This window comes from Neophocaena asiaeorientalis, unplaced genomic scaffold (genome assembly GCF_003031525.2).
Source record: "Neophocaena asiaeorientalis asiaeorientalis breed wild unplaced genomic scaffold, Neophocaena_asiaeorientalis_V1.1 scaffold192, whole genome shotgun sequence".
NCBI lineage: Eukaryota > Metazoa > Chordata > Mammalia > Artiodactyla > Phocoenidae > Neophocaena > Neophocaena asiaeorientalis.
In genome coordinates this window covers 4,574,981-4,597,798 of record NW_020185326.1, presented here as the reverse complement: position 1 = coordinate 4,597,798, position 22,818 = coordinate 4,574,981, and the positions used below count along the sequence as shown (strand labels likewise).

General features: G+C 47.4%; 1 protein-coding gene and 1 pseudogene across 1 annotated transcript; both read right to left on the bottom strand.

Moving 5' to 3' along the window:
* Positions 1-816: 816 nt before the first annotated feature.
* On the bottom strand, positions 817-22,384 carry TRIM14 (tripartite motif containing 14). Its single transcript, XM_024734443.1, is given in 10 exon segments — positions 817-1,066; positions 1,069-1,247; positions 1,249-1,486; positions 5,198-5,290; positions 9,075-9,253; positions 12,871-13,023; positions 13,025-13,098; positions 19,512-19,536; positions 19,538-19,605; positions 22,140-22,384. Coding segments are annotated over 10 exon segments (1,332 nt in total). The 5' UTR covers positions 22,359-22,384; the 3' UTR covers positions 817-962.
* LOC112392641 (40S ribosomal protein S3a pseudogene) lies at positions 6,656-7,121 on the bottom strand (annotated as a pseudogene).
* Positions 22,385-22,818: the final 434 nt, after the last annotated feature.

The following is a 22,818-nucleotide window of genomic DNA, read 5'->3' as shown; positions in this document are numbered from 1 at the left end:
TAAGGTGTAGGACATGGCTGCCCTTAGGAATCTTCCAATCTAATTGGAAAGACAGGTCCCAGACTGTGGATCTGATAGAGAGATTCTTGTAGTTTGGGGAGACTTCCTGGGGACAGTTAAGCCTGGGGAAAACAGACAGGCAAAAAGAAGAAGGGGCTTTCCTGTATAAATGTGTTTATATGGGAAATGGCAAGGGCAAGGGTATAGAGGTGGAACTATGCGACACACAGTTCTGATTGGAGAGTCTCTGAAAAGAGCAGTAGGAGCTAGATGAGGATGTGTAGTTTGGGGCAGACTAGAAAAGCCTTGACTGCTAAGGTAAAGTGCTCCCCCCCCCCCCACATAGTCTCCTTGGGAACCTTCTGATAGTTCTAAGAGGTTAAGTGGTTTCACGCAGATCACTCTAGCTGTAGGGTGGAGAATGAGCATGGGAAAGGGTTCAGGCCAGGTGTTAAGACGCTCTTGCAGCTGCTCTTAAGGAAGTGACATGGACAAGCTGAAGGAGAGTGGAGAGGAGGAAGCAGATCCAAGGGACATTAAGGGACAGAAGAGTCTTAGCGACTCTTATTCACGTATTTACTGTGCGCCTACTATGTGCCAGGCGGTTCTGAGTGCTGTATAAGGGACAATGTTCTGAGGCTGAGGATCATGTATTCTGACATGGTGAGGATGCTTAGGGCTCACCCATGGGTGTGTCCTTTCAGGAACCTGGACTAAAAGCAGTGTAGTAGAAAGGCCGTGGTGGCGGTGGGGAGTTCGGATGAGAGAGCAGCAGCAGAGGACCTGTGTTCAGGGCCCGTCTGAAACTAGCCTACCTAGGAGAGGAACTGTTCAAAGCACAGGGCATGACTGGTAGGGGAGAGGATGGGAATGCTTACAGAGGCGGCAGTAGACCAGCCGTGTCTGGATCGGGTGAGACCAGAGCCGCGGAGAGCCTAGGGCGGCCACTCAGGTGTCGGCCCCTAGGGCAGTCGGGAGATGCTGATGGCCCCTTCCCAGAGCCGCAGGGCCGGGTAGAGAAGCTCCTGGAAGGCGGCACGGAAGGTGTGCAGGTGGGTCATGCCGTCACGTCGTAAAAGGTGAAGACGCCGACCTCGTAGTCCAGGAAGACGCCGAGCCGGTCGGGGTCGTCGCGGGGCCGCAGACGGCTGCGCTGGCCGTCGTGGAAGGCCCAGTACTCGAGGTCATATAGTTCGAGGCACCAGGACTGGCGGTTGCAGCCCAAGCGGGAGGCGGCAGAGGTGCCGCAGGGAGCCGTAGGCCACGCCCACCCACCAGCCAACTCCCGCCTCCTGCACGTCCACTTCCCAGTAGTGGCGGCCAGCGTCGAAGCAGTGGCGGCCCAGCACCTGCCACAGCGCGTCGAAACGCAGCGCAGGATTGAGCCCCAGGTTGCCGTGGTGGCCACAACGCACCTTCAGGCGGTCTGCCGAGAGGCGCACGCGCGGGTGCAGCGTGTCTGGCTCCAGCGTGAGCGTACGCGCGTCTGCGGAGGGCGGGGACACCGGGCCAGGCCCGATGGGCGGGGCCAGTGCCCCTGCCCCGCCCCCTGGAAACCGACCCTACTGGTACCCGCTGTCCCGCAAGTGCTCAGGGTAGAATACAGGGAAACACGGAAATCACGAGGGGGGCGGTGGCTGGGGAGCACGGGCAGGATAAAACATTTTAGTGCACACCCGTTGTACGGCTTGAATTTTGTACCATGGAATTTGTTGCCAATTTCTAAAAATTTAATAAAAAATAATCCTATCGGGTCTTCCCTGCTGGCGCAGTGGTTGAGAGTCCGCCTGCCAATGCAGGGCACACGGGTTCGAGCCCTGGTCTGGGAAGATCCCACATGCCGCGGAGCAACTAGGCCGGTGAGCCACAACTACTGAGCCTGCGCGTCTGGAGCCTGTGCTCCGCAACAAGAGAGGCCGCGATAGTGAAAGGCCCGCGCACCGCGATGAAGAGTGGCCCCTGCTCGCCGCAACTAGAGAAAGCCCTCACACAGAAACGAAGACCCAACACCATCAAAAATAAAAAAATAAATAAATTTAAATTATGTAAAAAAAAAATAATAATCCTATCACTGTTAACACTTGGGTGTATATGCTCCCAACTTTTTTCTTTACTTGCCCCTTTATAGTTTTTTTCTTAACGTTGGTGTCATACTATACAGGCTCTTGGGTAATCTGCTTTTGAAATTTATTGAAGTATTTATGAACATTTTACCACATCAATTTCATCTGTGGATTCAACCAACCTCTGATCAAATTTTGATGGGCTGTTGGATCTGTGCATGCAGAACCCATGGATACAGGGAGCTGAGTGTATTTGCAAACCATATAATTGTTAAGAGATTAATGTCCAGAGTATATAAGGAACTGGTACCACTCAGTATCAAAAACAAAAACAAAAAAAAGAATAACCCAACTAAAAAATGAGCAAAGGGGCTTCCCTGGTGGTGCAGTGGTTGAGAGTCCGCCTGCCGATGCAGGGAACACGGGTTCGTGCCCCGGTCCGGGAAGATCCCACATGCCGCGGAGCGCTGGGCCCGTGAGCCATGGCCGCTGAGCCTGTGCGTCCGGAGCCTTTGCTCCGCGACGGGAGAGGCCACAACAGTGAGAGGCCCGTGTACCGCAAAAAAAAAAAAAAGCATTTTAATGGCAACCTTAAGATTTTGATGTATAGATGAATTATAATTTAACCTATTCCCTCCCCCTGCCTTAAAAAATACGCTTTTTAAAAAGGTTTTGAAAACACTAATATGAATACATCTTTATGTATCTGATTATTTATTTAGGATATATTCCCAGAAGAAGAAGAATTGCTCGGTCAACGGGGATGATTGTGATTTTAAGGCCTTTGGTAAATATTGCCAAACTGTCCTCCAGAAAGGTGGTGGTGATTTAAACTCCCAATAACAGTTCTTGCTGCATTATACACATCTGTAGACATGAAGTTAGAGAAAAGTCTAGGTCTTAGGGCGTGTGGATGTTTAGCTTTAGTAGATACTGCCGGATAGTTTTCTCGGTCATATTTTGGAGTTCTCTGTAGAGAGGTTTTGTATGTCTTTTGTTAGATTTATTCCTAGCTTTTTAAAAGTGTTACTGAAAATAATGTTTTTAAAATTTCATTTTCTAATTGTTTATTGCCAATACACAGAAATACAATTGATTTTTGTATGCTGACATTACATCCAGCAGCTGTTCTAAATTCATTTGGTAACTAATTTATTTATAGATTATTTTGGGTTTTCTGTAAATAATAATGTCACCTTTGAATAATGATCTTTTTTTCCCTTTTCCCATCCTTATAGCCTACTTTTTTTTTTTTTTTTTTTTTTTTTTTGCCTCAAGGCACTCTCCAGGACATCTAGAACAATGTTGCATAGAAGTGTTTATACTGGGCATCCTTTTCTCCCACTCCTGGGTAAATATCCAACAGAAATGCATACATAGGTGCATCAAAAGACATGTACAGGGATATTCAAAGCAACATTATTCATATAGGCAAAAGCTAAACAATCCAAAATGTCCATCAATAATATTAAGTGTGCTACATTCATACAATGGAATACTACGCCACAGTGAAAATCAACAAACTACTGCTACACACAATCATATGGGTAAATCTCACAAATGTCATGTTGTTCTGTCGAAGCAAGACACAAAAGAATAGTCTGAGTGATCTCATTATATAAAGGTCAAAGACAGGCAAAAGTAATCTTTACTGTTAGAAGTCAGGAGAGTACTTACCCTTCGGGATAGTGAACTGGCATGAGGAAGGATTCTGGGGAGCTAGAAGTTTCCATTTCATGGTCTGAAGGAAGTTATTGAATGTGTTCACTTTTCAAAAATCATTGAGCTACAGCCCTTTGACTTGTGCACTTTATGTATTTTATATTTGTTAAAGTTTAGTTTAAAAAAATGCATGCCTAGTAATTCCATTTTGAGAAATTACTCCTAAAAAAATACAAAAATGAGCTAAGGTGTATTCAGTCACTTATTCATTAATTCAACAAAGAGGTACAAGAATGGATGTTTACTGCAGCACTGTTTATAGAAATGAAAATGTAAAGCAGCCTAAATGTCCAATAATATGATACGAGATTGATTTAAACATGGCATATTCAATGGAATACCATGTATCCTTTAAAAATAACCATAATATCTGTGTTTATGAAAATAGAAAATTGTTCAATCTATACTATTAAATTTATTTACATATTTATTTATTTTTTTGCAGTACGCGGGCCTCTCACTGTTGTGGCCTCTCCCGTTGCGGAGCACAGGCTCCGGACACACAGGCTCAGCGGCCATGGCTCACGGGCCCAGGCGCTCCACGGCATGTGGGATCCTCCCGGACCGGGGCACGATCCCGTGTCCCCTGCATCAGCAGGCGGACTCTCAACCACTGCACCACCAGGGAAGCCCTAAATTTTTAAAATTACAAAAGAAGGCAATTCCCTGGCGGTCCAGTGGTTAGGACACTGTACTTCCACTGCCGGGGGCCGGAGTTCGACCCCTGATTGGGGAATTAAGATCCTGCAAGCCTCGTGGTAGAGCCACAAATAAATAAATAAAATTACAAAAGAATATCTATAATATCCCATTTTAAAAAATCTGTAGGCATATATATTTTTTAAATGTCTGAAAGAATATATGACAAAAATTAACATCACTTAACTCTGGGGCAGGCAATTGTTTTCTTTTAGTATATGTAAGTTCTAATTCTCTACAAGAAGCACGCGTTACCTGTATAATTTTTTAAGGAAACAAAGATGTTCATAATATATCAGTAGATGAAAACACAGATTACAAAACAGGATGTAGAGTATGACACCATGTTTGTAAAAAATATATATATTAAATATTTATCACAGTATGTATATAGATATGCCAAAGAAAGTTAAAAGGGCAAATAACAGTAGTTATCTACTACTACGTGTCTGCTTGGGTATGTGAGCAGAAACATTTCTGAAGCTCTTCAGTGATTTATGAGTGATTTTCTTTTAAAAAACTTTTCTTTGTTTTCTAATTTTTCTATAGTGAACGTGTATTATTTCTGTGGTTTTTAAAAAACTGATAATAAGGGTTAAGAAAACTGAAGTTGGGTTTCTTAGGGAAAAAGGGGGGCCTCTACTTCAGTGACCCTCCCTCCCACCAGTACACCCCACGCCCTCTTCACCCTCTCCCCGCTCCCGGGGTCTTACATTTTAAGAAGAGTGATCGCTCTGGTGAGGGGCTTGTTTTCAGCAGGGAACCCGGCTGGGCGCCGGAGGAGTCCGAGAGCTGGCAGCTCACGTCTGTAATGAATTGTGAGAAATGAGTGCTTGGTGTTCATGCAAGCAGCACAAATTACAAAACATACTAAAAATATTACAGAACTGGAGATTTGCAGAATCTCTCCCCAAGAATTGCATGCAAATTTAAGTAGGAAATGCAAATTCACAGTAACAAGAAAACTTCAGGACAAGGCTCAGATCTATACAGCAACGCACTTTCCAGGATCCGAAGCAAACTGAGCAATGACAGGCCAGTGTGAGTGAGGCCTGGACATGCGGAGGAGATAGCAGGCTCCAGGACCATCCTGAGAGTCAACCATGTATTCAGTAGTCAAGGAAGGGGGCAATTTCATGGCAGACATGCAAATTCTAGGATAAAGATCGAAAACAAGAAATCAAAGCTGAACCCTTAGGAAGGTCGCATTCAGGGCTCATCCAGGTAAGAGGGAGTTCAGGGGAAACCCAAGTCATGGTCCCTGTCTCCAACAGCTCTGTCAGGTAAATGAGGTGAGAAATGGGCTTGCTTGAGCTATACCACTCAAGGCAGAGAGTGCTCTAGATCGAAGAGGAGACGTGAAAGGGCTCCAGGGCCTGGAGGGGTCAGCGAAGGCTTCATGGAGGAGGAAGCACCTCAGCTGGCCCTTAAAGGATGGGGAAGATTTGGACACCCAGAAAAAGGATGGGAGCATTTCCCCAGGTTACAGCAGGAGCAAAGACATTAAGGACAGGTGCTAGGAGCGTCGTGTAAAAAGTGAGGAGCCATGGAAGGTGTTTGAAGGAGTGCAGACATGAGCAGAAGAATCTCCAGAGCTCTCTCTGGTGGGGAGTGGATGGGGCAGGGTGAGTGTGGAGGCAGAGGCCCTGTTGGTAGGCTCAGGCCTGACCTGGGGCAGCAGGGATGGAAAAGGGGCTGGGTTCAGGATATACTGCAGTGGTCCAAGTACAAGGCTTAACTCTAATGGGAGTGGAGAATGAAGAGTAGATTGGAGTCAAGAAGCAGAGGATTGGGGGTTGAGGCATGGAAGATGCCGGATTCCATTTCAGCCTGTTGAGCCTGCAATGTCTGTGGAACTCACAGGTAGGGAGGCGAGGCGGCACACTGGAAGGGCAGTGGTGCCGCAAGACCCCCACCTCCCTGTGGCCTTCCTGGGAGTCAGTACCTCTCAGTATCACCTGTGATAGTAAGAATGATGGCCTTATCTTGTGGTGGATGAGGGGTGATGGCCTGGGAGGAAGCAGACTCCAGGGGATCAGAACACAAACCTTGGGACCAGAGTCTGTTTGAATTCTGCCTCTACCCCTACCAGCTGTGTGACCTAGGGCAAGTCAGTTAACCTCTCTGACCCTCAGCTTCCTCATCCGTAAAATGGGGGATAATGAAGATGTCTACCACACAGGGTAATGCTGATGGTTGCAGTTTTTAGCAAAACCAACACAGAACACATGAAGTAAATAACCACTGGTAATCTTGACATGAACATGAGCTTCAATCATGGTCTGCCATTTTTTGACCTTGGAGCACATTTTGTCATGGATAAGATCCATGCCACGACAGTTAAGCAGTTCTTGCCCTGAACATCTTCAGGAATTAGCTTTAATTCTCTTAAATGCAGCTTCTTCATTCTGCAGGTCAGCAAGGCTCACTTCCAAAAGTTAACCCTTGAGGCCATCAAAAGCAATTTTGGTTCCTAGAGTTCTCATGACTAGGGTTTTTCCAATATTTCTTATATGGAATGTAGCTGGTGCTTTCACATCGTACCAACCTTCCTTATGAGGAAAACAGATCAACCATTTTCTTCTTGGCTCCCTTTTAACTGCCTTTTGTCAGGCATTTGCTCTTGCAAACCACCATGGTGCTGCTCACAGAGCCAAAAGGGCCATTCCCTCCAAGTCTAAATGCTCTTTTCCATCTCAGAATATGACAACTTCCTTCTAGTTGTTCCGGTCAAAATCTGTGGAGTCTCCTTGGTATCTCTTTCTCTCTTCTTCCCTTCCTGCGCCCACATCTACTCCTGTGGACTCCCCCCACCTACCCATTGCTGTTCCTTCAACATGCCAAACTTACTCTTCCCTTGTGCCTCGGGACCTTTGCACTTGCTTTTCCCTCTGCCTAGAAGACATTTCCCCCAGATATATCAGCAGCAGCAACAATAATAGCTAACGCTCATGTGGTGCTTATTATGCCTGAGCGCCATTCTGAGCGCTTTACATGTAAGTACTCATTTAATCCTTACAACAACTCTATGAGACAGGAATATATTATCATCTCCATTTTATGGATATAGAAACAGAGGCATAGAAAAGTTAGGTGCCCTGCTCAAGATGGCAGGGTTAGGAAGTGGTGGGCCTGGGATAGGAACCCGGGCAGTCTGGCTCCAGAGTCCATGCATGTGATCACAATGATCTCCAGCCCATCCTTCAGGTCAGCTCACACATCCCCTTCTCAAAGAGGCCTTTCCCACTTCCCATAGAAAATAGCTCTGGGCTTCCCTGGTGGCGCAGTGGTTGAGAGTCCGCCTGCCGAGGCAGGGGACACGGGTTCGTGCCCCGGTCTGGGAACATCCCACATGCCGTGGAGCGGCTGGGCCCGTGAGCCATGGCCGCTGAGCCTGCGCGTCCGGAGCCTGTGCTCCGCAATGGGAGAAGCCACAACAGTGAGAGGCCCGCGTACCGCAAAAAAACAAACAAACAAAAAAAACTCTTCCTCCTGGTCACCCTCCATTCTCCTTACCCAGCTTACTTTTTCTCAAAGCACTTCTTTTTTTTTTAAATAAACTTATTTATTTGGCTGAGTTGGGTCTTCGTTGCTGCGCACGGGCTTTTCTCTAGTTGCGGCGAGTGTTGCTGCGGTGCACGGGCTTCTCAGTGCGGTGGCTTCTCTTGTTGTGGAGCATGGGCTGTAGGTGCGCGGGCTTCAGTAGTTGTGGCTCGCGGGCTCTAGAGCGCAGGCTCAGTAGTTGTGGCACATGGGCTTAGTTGCTCCGCCGCATGTTGGATCTTCCCGGACCAGGGCTCGAACCCGTGTCCCCTGCATTGGCAGGCAGATTCTTAACCACTGTGCCACCAGGGAAGTCCCCCAAAGCACTTCTTATCGCTGACATATATTCATTTGTTGTCCATCTTCCCCTTAAAAGACTGAGCACCACAAAGGCAGGAGCTTTGTTTTGTACCCCACTGTGCCCAGCACATAACAGGGGCTCAGTAAATGGTCTGAATGAATCCTAATAGCAGAGATGAATGAATGGATATTTCTGAGCACCTGCTTTGTGTCAGGCCCTGCAGTGACCTCAGAGCTGGACCCAAAGTGGTTCTTGCCTTCCAGGCATTTAAGAGAGGAAGGGAGGGGTCCATGTATCCAGCTGACAAACACCCCCAGGCAGAAGATGGAGCAGGCCCAGGGCAGAGGGGGGAGACGGCTGGGAGAGCTAACGAGCCCGGGGTTTCTTGGAAAGGCTTCCCAGGTGAGCACAGCTGTGGGTCCTGACCAGGCAGAGGAAGAGGAGGGCGAGTTGGCCCTTCCAGCTGGGAGTCCAGTGCAGGCAAAGCTGAGGTGTGGCAGAACCTCGGGAGCAACTGAGGGGCAGGAGCAGAGCAGGGCAGCTGCGAGAAGCAGGACCTGGTCTCCAAATGGGTAGGAGGTGAGGTTGGAAGGGAGGGTTGGGCCCAGGCCCAGGAGACCTTGACCACCCAGCCTAGGGCCTCTGTGCAGGAGACACATGATTTAGGGTGGCGATATTCACAGTTGTCTCTAATCACAGGGCACTAGGGGAGCAAAGGACCCAAGGCTGGTCACACGGTGACTTACTCGCCTTAAGGCGGACGTCCAGTGGCGTCTGTAGCGGGCTCTGCGTGGCTTCCACAAGGCCCTTAAAGAAGCTCTTGACGGGCTCAAAGGAGTGGGGCACGGGGTGGCACGACTCCCCCAGGCTCATCTGCTGTTGCATCTGCTGGTCAGCGGCTGCGTACGCGCAAGGGCACGTGGGGCTCAGGGTGGCTGGGAGCCGCGTCCCAGCCTCCACCACTGTGCCCAGGAACAAACCCAGCCAGCGAGCACTGGCCCCACCTGGCCGTGGCACCTCTGCCACCCCAGGCCCTGCCCCTGGGAGCAGAGCCCCGAGGACCACAGCCTTGGCAGTCCCCCCCACACTCCCGCCTCGAGGAAGGAGGCAAGCTGACTGCCCCTGCCCTGAAGTTGCTCACCACCTCGAAAGGGACCCCGAAGCTTTACAGACACTGTGACAGAGGTCGCCCTGAGGTACAGGGGACGAAAAGAGCGAGGGGCCAGTTTTCCTGGGGAAGGTGCTCCTGGGGCATGTCCAAAGGGGGGGGGAACAGGAAACCATATCCCAAAGGGGAAGCCAAAGACTCTGGAAGCTCAGCTGGAATGCTGACCAAGGGGGTGTGCCCACCACAGTGGGGGCCTGTCCTGTTTTCTGCCTGGACAGCACCTTTTAAATACCCTTCCTGTGTTAAGTGTGGCTTTGTTAAGTAGAAGCAAGAAAACTGTCCCAGCCCCCGGTGTAGGCATGTGACGAGGAGTCTCCGCTCCAAGACTTGGATGTGGAAGTGAGGGTGGGCTGGTGACAGTGGCTTGTAGCTGTCAGGGACAGCAGTGGCGGAGGTTGCAGGGGGCGTGCTCTGGGTCAGGGGTGTGAGCTGTGACATCCTGCCCAGCGGAGAAGGGTGGGTCTACACTGGAGCAAGTCTGTGCCATGGCCCTGACTTCACTCCTGCGGCCTGGTCTTCATCACGACTCTCTGGCCTTCCTGGGGATCAGATGGGCTGCCTAATACTCTTTGATAAACTCCTTTCTTGCTTAAAACAGTTACAGTGGATTCTCTCGTTTGCACCTTAAGATCCCTGTCTGCACTTTCTGGAGGGTTGTCCTGGGCAAGGATTTAGAAGACAGCAGATTGCCTTAGGACAGCAGGCCCTGGCTGGTGGGCGGTGCTGCCCAAGGTGGGAGGGGCTGGTGGATGCCTCAGGAGGGAGGGAAGGTGGCCCAGCGCTTGGCAGGAAGGATGCTGGGCCTTGGAAAGGCTGAGGGATGGTCTCCAAGCCCTGTCTACCTAGGAAGCTGCAGGTCTAGAGCCCATCCTCATTTGGGTGGGAAGAAGGTAATTTGTGGAGAAAGAGGGCTAAGGTCACACTCAGAGGGCTGGCCAGGGAGTCAGATCACTAGCAGGGAGGGCAGGGAGCGGCTCCGCGGTGACCCAGAGGGCAGATGGGTGGGGTAGGACTGGGGAAGGGGATGAGGGACAAATGCGACCACCTGGTAACCCCAAACTCCAGCATCTAGCACAGGGCCTGACACATAGGAGGTTCTCGATAAATGTTCACAATGCAATAAATGAATGAATGAAACTGAGCACATCTACTTCTTGCCTTTGCAGACTCAGGGAACAGCCACATAACCACCCATCTCTCAAGCCAGAAACCAGCTGTCATCTTGGATTCCCCCAATCACCAATCCTGTCACATCTATCAAACTCACCTGCTTCTCCCCATCCCCACTGCCCCCTCACTGGTCCAGCCCACCATCATCCCTCTCCTGGATACTGTGGTCTCCTCCCAACTTTCCTTCCAGGCTCCATTCCTGCCTGTCCAGTCCATCCTCCAGCCTGTCACTAAAGTGACCTTTCTAAAGCATTAATCTGACCATGTCATTCCTTGCTGCAAAACACTCCCCTGGCCCCCGTTCTCTTTACAGGACAAAGTCTAAACTTCATAACCAGGCATATAAGACCCTTCATCAAGTAACCCTGGCATCCCTACATCTCCCAACATGCCCCCCTCCCTTGTACCCTTGCCCCGCCTCCAGTCAGGCTGAACCCTGGCAGTTCTCCAGCCTGCCAAGCTCTCACACGCACATACTTCCTTTCTGCCTGGGATGTCCTCTCTGCTTTTTCCCTCTGTATATACCCAGTGAGCTCCTCCTTATTCTCCCATACCAGCTCCACTGTCACTTCCTCCTGGAAGCCTTCCCTGATTCCCCATACAGAGTTGGACTTCTCTTGGACACACTTTTGCTAGCTCACTTAGCTGTGCTGTGTTGTGAATAACTTTCTGAGCATGTCTCCCCACCCACGAGCTCCTAATGTGAAGAAGAGGCCTGTTGCAATCAGGTTGCTCAGTGTATATTTGATGAAAATATGAGTGAACAAATGGAAGGAACGATGAATGATGAAAATCAGTAGCTTGGGCACCAGAGAATTAAAAAAATAAAAAAGAGAGAGATGAGAAAGCCCTGAAACCGTATCTATGATGCAAGAATAGCATTCTTCTCCATGGAAGCCTCCCTGAATCAGATATTCCTAAAACATACCATTATTTTAAAAGAAAAAAAAGTGCCCCTCTGTGCGTCTTGCCTCTCTTAAAGTACAACGTCTAAAGTGCCTAGGAGAGCACCTCACCCAGAATATTTTGTTAGGTTTTTTTTGTTGTGGTTGTTATTTAACAATGAGACACAGGCTGAATTGACCAAGGCCACATAAAGGCACAGGAGGGGAAACAGCCTCCAGGGACTGGCTTGACTAGTCTTGTACTGACTTATTTATTTGTCTGTCTTATTTTGCAGCCAGAGCCCAGGCTAATCTGTGGTTCAACTCAGTGCCATCTTTACTTAGTTGTACCTTGCTTCATCCCACAAACCTTCAAAGCATCTTACAAAAGTTATCTAATGCTGCAAGATTTTCCTTTACAGTGAGAAAAATGAAGCCAAGAGAAAACCAGGATAAGACTGTAAGCTGGAAGCCAGAGTGAGATGAGGCATAAACTGTATGCCACAAAGTCTCATCCCAGATATTTGAAACATATTTGGCTCTGAGCTTCCCAGAAGCTATGGCAAAGAAAGAAAGAGGAAGAGTTAGATGAGTAGAAAAGCAATCCAAGTGCACAGGTGACTGCATAGGAGTACTGACACAAGAGAGGAGTTTCTCCCATGGTTCCCTGAAGACGGGAATGTGACCCTCAACAACATGCTTTCACTAAGTGTAGTAGTGAATATTATAGGGGCTAGTTTTTAGATTCTCCTTCAGGATAATAGCCTTCAACAGAGCCCACTGGCCAAGGAGTCTCGTCCTTCTCTCCCCTTTGAGCAAACTGTGACTCCACTCTTGAAGTCTGCCTAGTAGCTTTTGCAAAGGTGCCTGCCTTTCCAGGAGTGATGGTTCCATTAAGACTGTACAGTCAGAGGACTGGGCAGTGATGCCTTGTGGCTTTAGAGTCAGACAGACCTGATCCCAGATCTGCCACCTACCAGCTGTATAACCTTGGATGAGTCCCTTCATCTCCTTGAGCCTCCATTTCTCATTAGTAAAATGGGGTGAGAATATCCAATTTGCAGAGCTCTAGTAAATATTAGAGCTAAGATACCTGAGGTGCTTGGAACACAGAGGCCCTCAAAAATGGTGGCTGTTCATGTCATTTAATTAGTCCAAGATGTATATTATCTTCCTAACAATGTAATCAGTCTACCTGCTGACAAGGCAGTTCTCTGTGTATTTACTCAGTGTGTGAATACTATGTTCAGTGCCACATTAACCAAGATGAAATGTGGCGGCCGGTGGCCACTGAGAGGGCAGAAACCCAGCATTACCTACAGCAGCTGTACAGGACTGGGTTCCTGGCTGATATTCCAGACCCTGTTGGAGAGATTGTTCATGACAACAATTTGCTCCCCACAAGACTCGATTTGCTCCCTGTACACCTGCAGGGCAAGCTGCATGTTTTTCTCAATGAGTTTCTTGGTCAGTTTCCTCTTCATCAAGTAGTAATCTGAGTTCAGTAAATTTCCTTGTCAGCCAGGTTTTACCTGACTCTGCACGAGCCTAAAGAAAAACCCGAACAATACAAAACCAGATGCAGATGATATGATTGCCAACCAGGAAATCCAAAACTATCAACATGAAAAAAATCATTATAACTTCTAAAAAGTGAGTTCAGCACTTATAAAAAGCATTCCTAAGTACCAGCTATAACCAATTGGAAAATGAATGGAGAAATAAAGATCGTTCTTAAAACAGTAGGCAAAAAATAGCAAAATATTTAAAACTAGACCTAACAAAAACTGTAAGGGCCTAGATAAAGAAAAGCATAAAATTGTACTGAAAGACATAAAATAATCTGAATGCATGGAAGAAAAACCATATCCCTGGCTAGGAAGATTGAATACTATAAAGATGCCATTTGTCTCCAAATTAGTCTATAAATTGGATGTAATCCCAATCAAAGTCTTAACATACAGATTAACCAAATGTTAAATTACCATGGGGGAGAATAAGCACAGGAAAAGCCAAAAATTTCTTTTAAAGGATCAGTGAAGGGGAATTCCCTGGCGGTCCAGTGGTTAGGACGCCAGGCTTTCACTGCTGAGGGCACTGGTTCGATTCCTGGTTGGAGAACTAGGATCCTGCAAGCTGTGTGGCATGGCCGAAAAAAAAAATCAATGAAGGGTGAGCTGCCTTATTAGATATCAAAACAAACTGTAAAGGTACAGGGTTTAAAACTATGTGGCTTAGGCATAGACAAAAAGATCAAGAGCAAAGAATAGCTTAGAAAAGTATGTATATACATATATATAATTAATATAATTATATATATAATTCAACAAATGGTATTGGCACAGCATGCAATTAATCATGTATTAAAAAAACTAAGTTAGATTCTTATCTTATTCTGTATACAAAAACAAATTCAGACAGAACCCCACCTATGAAGTACTCTTGTGAAAAATGTGAATCTGAATCTGATTAAGCCTCTAGATCTAACTTAAAGAAACAATTTAGAAGACACATAGAGGACAGAGGAGAATGTTAACCATCAACTTAAAAAATACATCAACCAATAGCATTTTGAAAAGTTTCACTCCTAATTCAAATAAACAAATAAAATGTGACACTTATAAGACAATTGGGAATGTGACTACTGGTTGGATATTTGATAATATTAAGGAACCATTGTTAATTTTCATAGCTGTGATGATGATACCATGGTTATATATTTTAAAAAATGAGTACTTATCTTATAGAGGTAATATGCTCAGAGTTTTACAGATGAAATTGAATGTCTGCGATTTGCTTCAAAACACATATGTATGCTTGAGGTTTTCCACAATAAAAGCTAAACAAACAAACAATTCTAAATAGATCAAAGCACTACACATTAAAAAAATAATAAACCTACTAGAATAAAATACAAAACAATTTTATTTTTAAAAATTTGAGAAGGGAAGACCTCTGTAAGAGGAACCCAAAACTCAGATAGCAAAACGGGAGTCATGACAGGTTGGACTACATAAAAAAAGAAACTCTTCCCAAGAGGTAAGGTACTGTAAACAAAGCCACATGACAAGTAACAAACTACACAGGCTTACTATCCATAACATATAGTGAAAAAAGAAATCATTCAATCTAAAAATGGACCAGAGATACACAAATGCCAAGAGACGTATGAACAGGTGTCTCTGCGTCCCAAACAATCAAGGAAGTGAGCAGCATAATCAGAAAAAAAAAAAGTATATATATATATATATATTGGCCATCAGACTGGAAGAATGCTAACTGATGGATAATACCAAGAGTCCATAAGGATGTGTGGAATAGGCACTTACATACACTGCAGGTGGTAGTGTCCATCAGTATTGCATTTTTAGAGGGTGATATGATAATATCAAAATTTTAAACGCTTAAATCCTTTGATGCAGCAGCTCCTCTTGCAGGAATTGATCCTAGAAAATGTTTTCACATGTGCACAAAGATTTGTGTACCAAGAAGCTCACTATAGCATTGTTGGAGATAGAGAAAAGTTGGACAAATTTTCAACATGGGAAGTATATATGTATGTTCATTGTACAAATTATGCTGCATTCATACAATGAAATAATAATATTCAGTGATTAAAACGAATGCAGTGTTCTGACACATGCTATAATATGGATGAACCCTGAAGACATGATGCTAAATTAAATAAGCCAGACAGAGAAGGACAGAGAAGGATGCTAAATTAAATAAGCCAGACAGAGAAGGATTCCACTTATATGAAATATCTAGAGTAGGCAAATTCATAGAGACAGGAAGTAGATTAGAGGTTACCAGGAGCTGGTGGGAGGGGAATGGGAAGTAATTGCTTAATGATTACAGAGTTTATATTTAGGGTAATGAAAAACTTTTGGAAAGAGTGCTGATGGTTGTACAACACTGTGAATGTAATTAATGCCACTGAATTATATGCTTAAAAATGGTTAAAATGGTAACTTTCATGTTACGTGTATTTTGCCACACACACACACACACACACAAAGAATGCAGTGAACCTATATGTCCTGTCGTGGAAAGCTCTTCAAGACACCGTGTGAAAAAGGGCAAGTTGCAGAATAATATATATAGGATGATCCCATTTATGTAAAAGATAACAAAATTAAAAGTGTACATGTATATATGCATCTGCATGTTTGCAAGTGCATTTAAAATGTCTGGGGACTTCCCTGGTGGCGCAGTGGATAAGAATCTGCCTCTCAGTTCAGGGGACATGGGTTCGAGCCCTGGTCCGGGAAGATCCCACATGCTGCGGAGCAACTAAGCCTGTGCGCCACAACTACTGAGCCTGCGCTCTAGAGCCCATGAGCCACAACTACTGAAGCCCACGCGCCTAGAGCCCGTGCTCCGCAACAAGAGAAGCCACCGCAATGAGAAGCCCGTGCACCGCAACGAAGAGCAGCCCCTGCTCACCGCAACTAGAGAAAGCCTGCACGGAGCAAGAAGACCCAACGCAGCCAAAATAAATAAATTAATCAAAAATTAAAAAAAATAAAATGTCTGTTAGTTTGGTCATGTTTCGGAAGAGGTGTGGGATTGGGGAGATGGTCAAGAGGGACTCTCACTCTGTACTTTCCATAGCTGTACACTGTATTCTAATAAACTATTTAAATTTTAAAAACTGAGATGTGTTCATGTATTACCAGTACAATCAAAATATAAAATCATAACAACAAAAAAATCAGGCCGGCTTCTTTCCTCAGCCCAAATGTCTGTACAGCCCACACAGCAGAAAGATCCTTGGTACCCAGGCAGGCATGGGGGTGGGCAGGCTCCCCTGTGTGCCATGTTCTCTCCTTAGTGGGGCAGGAATGTGTGGTTTGGCAGGATCTACGGGATGGGCTCCCGAAGTCTGTGTTTCCCATGCAGTGTTCTAGGCAGTGGTGAGGCTCTGAGTTTAGAGCCTCATATTGACTAAGTTGGCTTTGGGCTAGCTTGGGAATTAGTCCACACTTACAACATGGTTTCTATGAGTCAGTGAGCCTGGACAGAAATATATCTTTGTTGAATGACTAAACGAAGGAAAGAAAATGTGTTCTAAATGCTTGATATATCCACACATTTTGGAGGCAACATATGTACACGGAGGACCTTTCTACAGAAACTGAGAGCAAATATCTTCTCCCAACCAACTGGGCTCCAAGCAGTTTCTACAGATCCACTTTTTCAAGAAGAATATACAAAATAAGCTTAATGACACTACATTTTGTTATAAATCTCAGCGTAGAAAACTTAAGTATAGGCAAGATGAGGCTGATTATGCAATATGGTAAAAAAAAATAAAAGACTGAGAGAGAGAATTCTGGAAATGAAACAAGGAAGTACACTGTCTGGGCCACATTGGTTCAAAGTGAGCTAATATATATCTCTATATATATCATGTATTTATATACTCTTTTGTTGTTGTTCACAAAAGTAACAAAAGCTCACTGTGGAAAATTTGGAAGATTTGAAAGAAAACTATAACCACTCTGCTATATATTGTCAACTCATCCCAGTTTGAGTAAAAAGTTAGGGCAGCAGGCAAGTGTTGATTTTCCCTACACCTGGCATGTATGAGCGCGCTGAAAAGCCATGATGGGGAAGCAAACAGGCTATTAACAAGGATGTCAGAGAAAAATCATTTAATGGGTATTGGCTGGGGATTCATGGTCAAGTCCTTCTTGAATGCTCTCTGGAAAGGCGTGGATGGGTAGGCCTGGTTGTTGGCTTCTGAACAGTAGACGTTGGTCAATTATGAACTTTACTGGTTTTAATTTGTTTACCAAGCTGTTTTATGGAGTAATTTTCAGGCAAATGGCCTTTTCCCTAGTACTGCCTCTTGAATAAGCAAGGACGGAGAGGCATGGTTGCCCCAGACCTCTGTGCCACAACTACGCCTGCCACAGTTCAGCGGAACGCACCAGACTCCCTACAAAAGTCTGTGCCTATTGAGCCAGGCGACTCACTTCTAGGAACGTGTCCCAAAGAAAATAAATCAAGGTGCCAAATATCACTGCAGCGTTGTTTTACCTGAGTGAAAGCCTGGATGTGATCTAAATGTTCAACATTAGGAAAATGGCTTCATGAATCATGGTCGATCCCTATAATGGAATATACAGCCTCTAATACTGACACTGACAAAGAACTTTTAATGACACAGGGAAGGGTTAGGGTCTTAAACGAACAACCACAAAACCCCCCATATGTAAGATGACATATAGTTTTGGTCAAAAAGGGAGAAGGAGCTGACATGGAAATCCCCCTTCCTACTTCAAACACACGGAAATGCTGATAAGATGAGTAAATTTTAAAATTACGCGATCAAACTGAAAAAAACCCCACAAGACCCCAAAAACCAACCCACAATCAAACAAACAACAACAACAAAAGGGAAATCCTCAGGTGCCAAAAACAAAGAGGGAACTTGGCATCAGAACCATGGGCAGGAGCTGAGTGAGGGACCCCGGTGGGGTGGAGGTGGAGGGGTGTATGAGAGCCACACCATGCTGGGGTCGGGGCATCTAGGAGGGCGCCCTGGGCACCTGGCGTCCTGGGAGCGGGAAGGGGGCCACCTGACCCGCATCAAACCAGATTCACAGAGAGCCGCTCCACCCATGAACTAGGTACCAGTAAAAGCCCACCCACGGGCCTGGGGGAAGGGCAAGGAATCTTGTCATCCATCCAGGGTCATGCACGACTTTTGCAACTTCCTATAAATCTGTAATTACTTCAAAATAAAGTTTAAAAGTTGGGGAAAAGCTTCAAAAAAGAAAACCATTCCTTAGATGAAGCTGAAACCTGCCCCCTTAGACTTTCCACACGGATCCTAACTCTTTCCTCGGGGACCCCCAAACCATATCTGCTTAGAGATTTACAGACAGTGAGACTGTGCCCTGACTCTGTTCTTCTGGCTGAACAGCCCAAAGCACCTCCGCCATCCCTTCAGGTGTGCCAGCTTTCAGTTCCCAAATCCTTTTGAACTGATGTAGTTGCCTATACCCAGAGTCTTGCTCTTGAAGACATGACATGATTAATAATTAACCCAGGGCCACAGGTGTAAACCACAACTGTCCCCAGTAAACTGGGGCATGCTGTCACCCGAAAGATAATGGATGTTGGGCAAACAGGGGGCCAACTCTGTGGCCTGGTCTGGGTGCCAGCTACTCCTGTGGTCGTCAGAGCCAATCTCCCTGCCTGACTTGGGGTGGCCAGTCTGGGGTTCACAGGGCCCTCAGTGAGACAGACCCTGGGAGGGCAACCCACTCCAGCCCTCACTTTGAGGCGGAGGCAGCTGAGGGTGAGCAGGGAAGGGATTGGCCAAGTTCACCTAAAACGCTCCTAAAGAGCAACACCATTCTCACAGTCACAACAGCAGCTGGGATAATGTCAGCCCCAACTTCCCACTTAAAACCCACAAAAGAATCCACTTAAATAAACAGTGTGATGCAAGGAGAAGCCTGAAGAAAGTACATACTTATGGAATACATTTATACCTATTTACTTTCTTTCAACAGTGAAACCTAAAGAGCGAGTTGTGTGTTCCTTACCTTGTGTTTTGCTTTGCTTAAGGCAGTCTGGGGTGCTGGGTTTGGAGGACTAGTCTGTCCAAGAGAATGGCTTTGGCCATGGCGGGAGGAAAGGCCATTCCTGCATTTTGTCAGGCATTATGGGACAAGGCTAGGGCTCTGGGCAGAGGCAGATTCACCACAAAGCTAATGAAACAGGAGCCCCAGGTCCCTCTCTGGCATGGCCCCTTCATGATCTTACAACTAATTTTGTGTTCTTTTTCTCCAAAAGGGCCCCCTAAATTACAGAAGCCCCAGGTCTCACCAAACCTGACCTGTCCCTTTGAGGCTGTTTGTCATTTTCCCTTGGCTCCATATTGGGGAGAACTGTGTGTCCAAAGTGGACATCTCATCTGGAATAAGGAAGAATCCCCCACTTGCCTTGAGCTTCTCAGCAGCATCTTGTCTGGGTTATGTTGCCAACTTGCTGCTGCTTCTTGGTTGTCAAATTCTTTAAACATTCTTGGGTGAGTTTCTGTATGTGAAAGTATTAGGAGAGAAGTCTTAGTGTTGTCACTTTTGAGATAACAAGTCACCCCAGGGGTCATGTCCTCTCACTCCTGTATTTTTTTTCAGCTGAGCTGAGACTCAAAAGGTGAGCTGACTTGCCCAAAGTCATGAGACAAGTTGGAAGATGAGCTGGAAGTAGGGCCACTCTGATCCTCAGAGGCCCACATGAGGTATTCTCCAAACCTCAAGGTGCCCCCTTTTTTTCTAGGACAGTCCTGCTTGTGACCTGCTTTTCCAGGCCCTCAAATAGGACTTTAGGGAAGCAGCTTGGGGTCAGGGGAAGAGCCTTCACTTCTAGAGTGAATACTGAGTACCTATAATGTGCTGGCGCCTGTTCTCGGAGCTGCTCTCATGGAACTTGCATCCAGGATTGGTCTGTGGTCCTCTGGCCTGGACTGGGTTTCAGAGGACCTACATGTGTAAGAGGTCCCCTCTCCCACCTAAGATGGCTCCCTTCCTTATCTCTGCTTTTTGCAACTGCCATTTCTCCAAAGGCCTTACCTCCATCTTACCTTCTTATGGCTCACCTTACACTCAGCTGCTGGACCAACTGGGAGCTTCCTGAGGGCAGGTCTGCTCTATTCTTGGTTCCTGATCCCCCATAGGGACCAGGGGGTGACCCGGAAGTATTTGCTGAATTGAACAGAATTACCAGGGGCTGCCAAATTCAAGTGGAGAGCTGGAGCAAGTTATGAGCCTAAGTCCCAGACTCAGATGGGACCTCCTAGGTCTGAGTCCCAGCTCTCCTTCCACATGACCTGGGCAAGTGATCTCACCTTTCTGAACCTCGGTTTCCTCAGCTACAAAAAAAGGGGACACCCCTACGGAGTTGCTGTAAAGAATAAGAAGTACACAGAGTGTTTGGTATAGTGCTTGGCACACAGTAAGTGCTCAATAGACGTAGCTTGTATTGTTATTTGAATATCCAACAAGCATTTGCTATGGTGTGCAGTTTTATTCTAGCTGGGGGTCTGGGAGTGAGTAGTGGGGCTGGGAACACAATAGAAACCCAAGTATAAGCCATAGCCTCAACTTCCAGGAGCACATTCATACCCCACTGTGATTTCTAAGCCTTCAAGTCCAGCTCCTGGCTATCAGCCAAGGATAACCCAGCTTCCCAGTGCTTGAAACCTCCAGTCACAGGGTGCTTCTCCCGTCTAGTACCTGGTGGAACCCCACTTATTCTTCACGGCCAGTTCCAATGGCTCCTCCTCCAGGAAGTCTTGCCGGGCTTCCTGTCCCTAGTTCACATTGTCCTCTCTTTGGCTCCCACTGACCACTGCCTCAGACTCCCCAATTACAATACTTATCATACTGTGTTGTCACTGTTTGTTCTTCCCCCACTAGCCAAGGAACTCCTCCAGGTCAGGGAAGAATTGGTCTATCCCTGACTCATGGCACCAGGTATGAGTTGAATGGATGTCTAATTGAATGAATGGGCAGATGGATGATGCATGAACAGACAGGTGAGTGGGTGGGTGTGTGGATGCAAAAGGGGTAGGTGGGTGGACCTGCCTATTAGAAGCTGTATCTCTGAAAGCAGCCTTGTTAACTCTGAAAACAGCATTTTGAGGAACTAAATTATTATTATAACCATTTTATAGATAAGAAAAAGATCTTGGAGGCAGAGGCAAGCCTTGAATCCTGGACTCTACCTGCTAGATTGGCCCCCACGTGGCCCATTCTCACAGTGGAGCTCCAAGGTTGTCACCATGATGGTGTTAAGTCATGCTGTGCAGGGAATAGGTCATTGTGGGGCTGGATTAACCACAGACGACTTCTTGAAGGTGAAGTGGTAGAATCAACACCTGTCTGTGACAGGAGGGCCTGCCTAGCCCAGAGAGGTTGGGGAGGTCTGACTAGAGTCACTGGACAAGTTGGCCACAAGGTTGGAACAAGAGTCCAGAGCCCCCTTCCACTATTAAGAATAAGCATGGGTGAGAGCTCCAAGGTGAGAATGGGCCCGTGGGAGGCAGTCCTGGGTTTAAGGCCCGCCTCGGCCTCCAGAACCCTCCTCTTCTTGGCCACGAACCGTCTGGCCTAGCTCTCACCAGGCTGTTATGAGGGTTGTCCGCTCCCAGGGCGATCAGGCGGTCCTCAGCCCCTGTCTGAATTCCAGGAGGGAAAACCAGAGGAGGTGTTTGTGTGGCTTTCCGGAAACACATGTTTTCGAAGCGGGAGAGGTTTTTTCATCTTTGTTAAAAGGCAGAATTTCTTCCGGCCCAAAGGCAGTGTGGTGGACCCGCCTTGGTGGGTGAGGTCCGGGATATCCGGTGCCGGCCGGGGCGCCCAAGTTCTCACTCCCAAACCCACCTCTTCTTATGCTTAAATGATGGCCTTGCCTTTCCTTGGGCTTGTTTCTTTTTCTGAACAACAGGTTGGCCTCCTAGATGGTCTCTGGGCCGCCTGGGGGTCCTGGTTCCAACCGGGAACTGTCAGTGGGACCCAGTACGCCCCTCCCCGCCCGCTGCTCCCGGGCTCACGCCCCCCCGTCCCCACCTGCACGCGCGCCGCCTCCTCCTCCAGCGCCAGACCAACCGGGTGACCGCGGTGCGAGCCCAGCACCAGGCAAAGCGCGCACACGCAGCGGCGGCAGCGGCGACAGAGGAGCTCAGCCACGCGGTCGCCGTGCTCCGGGCAGCGCCAGCCGCGCGCGTCTTCGAGCTCCGCTGGGCCCAGCTCCCCAGAAGTCCCACTTGGCGCCGCCGCGCCCGCCATTCACCCGCAAGTTCTGCGGCCGTCGCGCAGAGAGGGGCCGGCGGGGAAATAGTAAACCTGCGCGGTGGGGCGGGGCGCTCCGGGCCGTCCCAGTTCCGGCAGGGAAAGACAGATAAATGGCAGGGCGCCGCCTGCAGGCCAGGGCACAGCCGCAGCATCATCACTCTGCGGACAGCACGGTGCTCTCCCGCCCATCCGCCGGGGCAGTGAATGCTCAGGCCTGGTCTCCCGGCCCTGTGTCTAGCCCAGAGGGCGGCCACAGCACAAATGGGGGCTCACTTCGAATGGGCTAACTAACTGCAAGGAGGTGAGCTTCCCCGCTGAGTGACGCTCGTCCAGTCATGATCAGAAAACTGCAGCCCTGTGGATGGGACCAAAGTTGGCTGTGGCCTTCCGAGATGCTATGCATTACCTAGACTTTTCATTTTCCCTTAATTCTCTCTTGCCCTATCCCCAAGAA